Source organism: Opisthorchis viverrini (assembly GCF_000715545.1).
Source record: "Opisthorchis viverrini unplaced genomic scaffold opera_v5_67, whole genome shotgun sequence".
In the NCBI taxonomy this organism is placed as follows: Eukaryota; Metazoa; Platyhelminthes; class Trematoda; order Opisthorchiida; family Opisthorchiidae; genus Opisthorchis; species Opisthorchis viverrini.
Genome location: NW_008751722.1, coordinates 1,124,989 through 1,132,507, shown reverse-complemented (window position 1 = coordinate 1,132,507; position 7,519 = coordinate 1,124,989). Strand labels below are relative to the sequence as shown.

The 7,519-nt window shown below is 43.8% G+C and overlaps 1 protein-coding gene across 1 annotated transcript in view; it reads left to right on the top strand.

The window, feature by feature from the left end:
• Positions 1-4,719, top strand: part of T265_04165 (hypothetical protein) — a gene marked incomplete at both ends in the record, with an annotated part of 12,405 nt that extends 7,686 nt beyond the window's left edge. The window contains 2 exons of the mRNA XM_009168835.1: positions 2,040-2,320; positions 4,556-4,719. Coding sequence (XP_009167099.1) covers positions 2,040-2,320; positions 4,556-4,580 — 306 coding nt within the window. The remainder of the gene's footprint in view (positions 1-2,039; positions 2,321-4,555) is intronic.
• Positions 4,720-7,519: the final 2,800 nt, after the last annotated feature.

The window sequence follows — 7,519 nt, the reverse complement described above, 5'->3', positions numbered from 1 at the left end:
ACGAAACTGCGGCAGCTACAACCACTGTACGACGAGTACGCGGTTCTTACAGCTGACAAGGATGATGATGATGAGATTTCAGCCTCCTGGTAGTATCTCAGCTCATATACAGCCATGAACATGACAGATAAATGTACATTCTCACCACACCGACCGTCGCATGGAGACGTCGGGCGGGTCGATTAATTCGTACTGGCGAATGGATGAACAAAATCATGTAACTGCTGACGCCCCCGTCTTTCTTCATCGTTATCTCTTAACTCCCCACTAGTTCCACTTAACGTTCAATGTTTTATAGATGTCAGCTGTATTCACTTCAGTCAGACCCGCTCCACCTCTGCTTTTCAGGCCTCGTTCTCCTATTCTAGCCTTTAACGTAAGAATTCACAGGCATTTCGGTTAACAACCTGATCCTGCGTCTACTCTAGATAACTTGTCGCTTGACTTCTGTTAGGCCTCCGAAATTTAAATACAGGATCCGAATGCAGTTTGGGTTGCGGCACCCTCTGTATATGGACATCAGACTAGGGACTTCTTATGATCTTTCAGTTGATTCCGCGGGCTTGATACTTGTAAATAACCGACCAGCTTCGATAGAAACTCGAACTGGTCGAAGTACTGAACACTCTTTGCTTGTTCAACTTTGTCATTACCGTCACATTGGAATGCACTCCATGAATCTAGATATCGAAATCACATCTGGAGAGAGACTAATCGACTTGAATATTGCGGATGACTTCGTTTTGTTGTTCCGCGCAAAGTACTTTGAACAGAATATTTAATGTGGTCCCATGCTTCAGCATGCGTTTTGCCCCTTCAAAGTACGGTGTCTCAAATCAGGACTTACCATTCTGTCATACTTCGCCGAACCTTTGAACTGAGGTCCTGCACTTTGTTGTTCTGTCCGTATATCTTAGTAATTGTGTAGCTCAGTTGAAGCTGTTTTGCACCTAATCGGGGCGCGAGCAGTGTTCGCCAGCTTACGTTATTTTTGACGTCAGAATCTAATTTCGGGACGCTGAAGGGCCGTGTGTTCAAGGCAGTTGCAAGGGCGTTTCTTCCCTCTGTCAATATATATATATATATATATATATATATATATATATATATATATATATATAAAGTTGACTGACCCGTGCTCTACACACCTTGTGATGGAAGGCCCATGTATTGACGTCGTCATAGCTAATGAGGGTTCCTAGGTGCAGCTCTGACCGCTGCCGCTCGAGAATTAATCTCAGTCGCGGTACCTCCATCTCCCGGTTTCCTTTTCTAAAAGCATTCAATGCACCCCTGCATTACTGAGCGGATTTTCTCACCATACGTTGGCAATGCTAAGAAGAATCGTTTGTTATACTTTGGAAATCTGTGTATATCACCTACTCTTATCGACCACCTTCATGATCTACCCAACAGAATCGGGTGCTTTATAACTTTTGCACTCTACCAGCTACAAGAAAGCCGAAGTTTACTTTGATGCCATCGATATGGAAGTGTAATAAAAATCATCCTAGCCTCGCCGTCTTAGCTGAAGGACCTAGAGGAATGATTCGATTGTTTGGTTTGGTGAAACACTGGCTGACACTCAACTTAGTTTTTTGTGATTCTCCCAGGGAGAGATGGGGGGATGGCTCAACTGATTAGAGCGCGAATTTACCGACCGGAAGGTCTGTGGTTCGAACCCGACTTCTGCCTCTCGACTTGGGCAACCTGGCAGTATCCCAGCCTTCGTGCTTCCTTTGGATAGCATGGCAGCTAGGCACCGGAAGGGTGTTATAGCTGAACGATTTATATATTCATTTCTTCCAGGGAAGAATCATTGGATGCCTAGCACTTTCAATCCGCTTAGCTGTAGAGCTAGCTTAGACTTATTTTCTTGGATACATTCCCGTAACTGGGCCATCTTGTCTTGCTGAATGGTCTGGTGGAAGTGGTTTCCTTAGCTGCTTGGTCATTTAACTACTCTCCGAGCTTAGTCTTCTTTTTGTGCACCAACTTTTCCACTGGTTAGGCTATACTACTACCACCACTGTTTACAGATGCTAGGCCGAACTGACGGAGTACCTGTGGGTTGGGTGCCGGAAGACTGCATCGGTAATTGGTGGCGGCCGAATTTCGAACCTCCGCGGTACCCCTACATTCCTGCACACGTCACGAAACCAAAAGAGCACACGCGACTCTTCCTCATGCAACTTCCCGAGAAAACCTTGTTTGCTGTCCCGTCCAACTACAAATTGGTAGCGGCTCCTCTCTTCGAACTTTTCGACAATGCCCGAGCTTACGGACCGATCATTTCTTCCTTGCCTCAAGTTCTTAGCCGGTAAGCAATAAAACTTTTTCGCATTCTACTTCTTTGCCGTTATTCTGTTTCATTGGGCGTCTGCTTTTTAAAGGTAAACTGGTCGTGATAGAGAATACCGGAGACAACGCCTGATTCCTTCAAAAGGATCACACTGCTTCCTAACATAACCTATGTTATTCCATCCCACTTTCAATCCCTCTTGGTGCGTACTTGTGTTTTATGCCTTGCCTTACTTGCACACAGCAAGGTACCGGTGATCAACCACCCTGTTCAACAACTATCCGTAAGGGCACCAGTTTGCTAGGTAATTCATCATAAGCTTGGAACATCTACATAGCAGCTCTTAATTTTACTGTAAAAAGCTGCAGTCCACAGTTGAAACGTCCAAGCCTCCTCGACATAAAGGACAGTAAGGTTACACCAACTATCAGCCAAAATTCCGCCACATTGATGCACAGATGTGTTTTTACACATTCGTTCTTACCAATTTGCCTGCATGTTTTTAACGTTCTCTTATATTTGTTTCTCTTAATTGGATGCATGAGACCTTTGTCTTCTTAGGTGATCGGTTAAATAGAGCATCCTCGCAATAATCTTACGAACTAAAACCTTATCGTTTGACCGGCAATCATATTTTGCACGCAGACGAATATACTTTAGTCTGGACTAGTATTGTATGACCTCTTCACGCTGCTTTCTACTTGGTCTTAAAGTGCTTTTTTGAATCTGATGCCTTTGGGCGTTTTGTTGGCTCACATGGCTCAGACGGTTTACTACGCAATCGCAAAGGCCAATAAATCTATGAAAATCAGCACATCGTTACCTTTGTAGTTTTGTCGTTGAACTAAAATATGCCATCATCATGATTTCACTCGTTGTAGTTGCAGCATCGCTTTTCACTTCCCGTGTGCTTCTGTAAACAGCTGTATCGTTCGTCAAATTTTTTGGAATTCATCTTTCCAAATCATCAGCCTGTTTGGCTTGTCACGTGTCATTCTATCGATAGCTGTTCCTAACAGTTGCTTCAATTTCCTTAACTCCTTAGGGACCGTGATTCCCTAATTGCGTTTACTCATATCAGTTGGTGTAATTAGCCTCACCCCGACTAAGCTGATGATGTCTGGGGTCGTGTAAATGTATGGACGCAGATACACACGCGCACGCGACATAATGGCGACCAAATCGTTTCTGACAGAATATTTACTGCGTCTATGTGCATGATTACTGTTGTTTCCGTTTTTATTAATGAAAAGTGGCTTGTGATGATGTTGATTAGAACAGCACGTCCGATCCATGACAGAAGTTGTTTTGCAGAAAGAGGAGAAGGGCAATACGTATACCATTCTTATAGACTACAGTTTAGTGTCACCTCCTCTCCCATGGTACTACACACATACATGGGGCATTTGCAATAACACTGAAGTGGTACTATAGTTTCGTTCGTGATCAGGTATCTTGATCTTATGATATTCCAAAAATTCACTAAAATGAATATAGCAGTAGAAACTGCAAGATGCCTTTCAGACGAAAATCTCCTTAGTTTCGTGGAGGATGAGGCGAATGTTGAACAGATTGTTATGTTCTTGAGTATAAGATGTGTGAAAGAAACTGTAGGGATTAGTTTTATGTTTTCTGGATTCTATGAATGCAGCGATTTTCGGGAAATCAGCCCATGGAACTGATTTGGTACCTTTCCATTATTCCAAAATACTTTGTGAAAAGTCGTGCTCGACAAAATACTTATTATCGATTGAAAATGCCGTGTGCTGAAAAGCTGTAACTGGACCCTTACTCATTGATTTGGTTACATATGACATTCATAACTTCGATACAGTGTTTTGTCAAAGCAGTTTCGCGCTGCGTCCCCACTTACCATCACTAAAATCTGAAATTGACGTTATAATGAGTGTGCGCTATATTATCGCCCATCCATTTGTATGGCCCTGAAGAAATGTGACGAAAGTGAGATTGAATGGAATTTGCGAAGCGGTATGATACTCTCAGATTTTTTGAATGGCCGTGATTGCTCTAAGTTGTTAACTCAGCTAATCTCGAGTAACTTCGAGCATTGAACGTGTTTACAATGTTTCGTTACCAGCTGGCTTTCCCTGTTAATCTGATCATTTTACTAAGGTATTGCCGCCATGCCATACAGTCATATATCTCGTATGACCCCTCAGAACCATTATGCTGATGTCAACGCCGCACCAAAAGACGATTTCCGACTCACGCTCTCGTCTTATTCTTTTTCAGCTTCAATTTCGTCTACAATGATTAATTGGAGGAACTCTTTTCTGGCCACCATTGTTCCACAATGTGTATGATAAACATCTTCCCCCCTTGTATGCCATTTTCCTCTGGTTCGTTCATCTATCCGGTTCGTTCTATCTGGTTCGTTCATCTATCTATTCACCGAAGTGCCTTTTTTAAACGATGGGCTTGCGAGCCCCATTTCGGGTTCTTTGCTTTGCGGGCCGTCCCCTTTTAGTTAACTCACATCCGAACAGCGGGTTTGCTGGCTTCATTCCAAGAAGCTCATGCAAGTACGATTTGTCTCCATTGACAGTCAGTTGCATTTTTTGCGGAACAGTGTGTCAATTAGGCTGTTTGATATCCTAAGTTGCTTGACGAGGTTAGGCAAAAGTCTCACTGGAATCAAAGGAGTCGACTGACGTGGTTTGCACACCTCATAGTCAGGATATATATATATATCTGCCACCGCGCATTGCTAACAATCATCCACACGGAATGATTACCCTCGGTATGGACTACCTGCCTGTGCGTAGGTTCTCTGACAGCATTGTGTAGAGAGAGAGAGAGAGAGCGTAGATGGCGACTGGCCGTGGAAGGCCAGTGAACAAGCACCCACTATTGAAGCACATGTTGGACCACATGTATAGCATATGATATGTCTTGAATCGTCGGTTGGCTAGGGTCCAAACCGGCCACGCCACCGGGGAAAGTCAGAAACCATGCCACCCTCGGAATGTCTGTCAAGCTACTTTTAAACCCACCTTCTAGATGATTGGGGGAACATCTCGAATGAGGATGGTTCAGTGTGTAGCTTTCACAAGATTCCCATGCTAACGATACCACTTAGTATCGGTGTATTAGGACCAATTACGTACAATGTCATCTTCACTATGCTGTAATCACTGGTGATGGGAGCAGTTGATTTGAATTGGTCAACCTGTCTTATATCTGATTGCTGTCCCCACTCCAGCGCCTAGTGCCGGAGAAAAGACTCACAGACAAGGAACACAGCAGCTTTATTAAGAAAAAGCGAGTGAGTGCAAGTACAATGGGCTTGCGCTGTATTTTTAAGGACACCGTTTGGCCTTGATCCAAGGATGTCAGATCGGCGTTTAGCGGAGTTTGAGGGTCTCAGTAGGTTTCGGGTATTCTGGGATAATCTTCAGGAATCTGACAACCTGAATGCGGGAAATGTCTGACTCAAGTCCAACTATCTTGTTTGCCACTGGAAATAAGAGTTTCTCCGATGGGAGTGGCGATATGGCTCGGTGGTTGGAGCGCGCATTTACTGACTGGAAGGTCCGTGGTTCCGACCGACCTCTGCCTCCCAACTTCCCCTGTCTGGGCTTGGGCAATCTGGTAATATCTCGAGCCTTGTGCTTCCCTCTGGTAGCATGGCAGCTAGGCACCGAAAGAGTATGCAAATGGACCTAATCCTACTCAGCGTCATATGTGTGTGCACCGTCAAGCTTGCGCTTTTCAAGCAACAGTTGGAACCCAGTATAGGACTTATGGACGAAACAAGTGAAGCAAAGCACAGGTTCTTTTGTGACCTGAAGTTAATGGCAAAATATATTGAAAATACATTTCAGTAACAGAAAGTAATGTGGGGATTCTCCTGGAATTGTCCTCTAGCACAAGAAATCCCGTCGAGGTTGGATCTCAATAAGAATCACTGTTCGATAAACGGAGGTCCTTTAGGTAAATCTAGACACGCAATATCCATCAGGATTATTCACCTCTTGTTTAATCCGTCGATTTTACACTGTACGCTAGTCTATGAGGAAAAATCCTACGAAGAATGGCTGCTGACTTGGTCTTGACGCATGCTTTCATGACCTATTGTGAGACCGGTGAATGTGGATCACCGAAGGGAAGTAAAAAATTCCAGTTTTGTTTGGTGGTCTCTCCTCGAAGTCCGCAAAATTGCAGTTGCGTCCGCATCATGGACCAGTGAAGCGCACTAATGGATCTCGTCACAGCAGCAAACAGTGCGACCTCGCCAAGCTATAGGGGTGAACTTGGTAAAAATTATGCTGCTCAGATAAGGGTTTTGTCCACAGGATTATGGAAACCGGTACATCAACAAAATACCGATAATACTAAGCATACATCAAAACTCAGTACACAATCTTCCTGCAAAATTCTCCACTATTCAGCGGTCACGGTAATTTTCTGATGAGCCCTAAAAGTAAACATGATACCCTTAATCAGTCAGTCGATTTTTGTCATCTGCATGTATCACATTAATCTGTGTTCTACCTGAAAGTTCGCTCACGAAGGTTCAACCATGCCACAAGGGATAAGTAGAGCTACCAGATAAAGAACAGTGTTTGCCCTCTTTGCAAGTAGATGTAGTAGGAGGTAAACTTAAAGTAGTCATGTTCTTGGTTGGGACAAGAATGTGCTGATGGAGAAGTGTTCCTTAGGCATCAGGTAACTTTATATCCTCAGTAAACTCAATTAACCATGCTGGCGTCGAAGAAGTTTGTTCGAAAGGCGGCTGAGAACATCGGCATGCTATGGAATTGGGCCGGTACCGATATCGACCAAGGCCGCTCAAACCTTGAACCGGGAGCGTGTGACCCTAATTTCATCTTTCTCAATGACTTGTAATTATCCGCTCTATTTGCTGTTCCATTGGTGGATAGATTTTCTTCATTGGATATCACTCGAAAATGATAAATTAGCAGGTATATTGGGGATCGATTTCCCGTGGGGTTTTGCGATTCCTTGCATTGTCGAAACAATAACGTCCTGCTCTGTTCCAGATTTTGGTTTGCTTAAGTCGTTTGCCGCTTTTCAGCTACTTCTTCAGGAATGTCTTGCTAACTCCTACCAAGGGTATAGTCTTTGTTGATATCGACGAACCAACCAAATCTCATAAAAATATAATTAGGTTCCCGAGAATGTGATAGAACAGATCAGTGATAACACCCTCTTTCCCATTCTCGTTGTACTGAA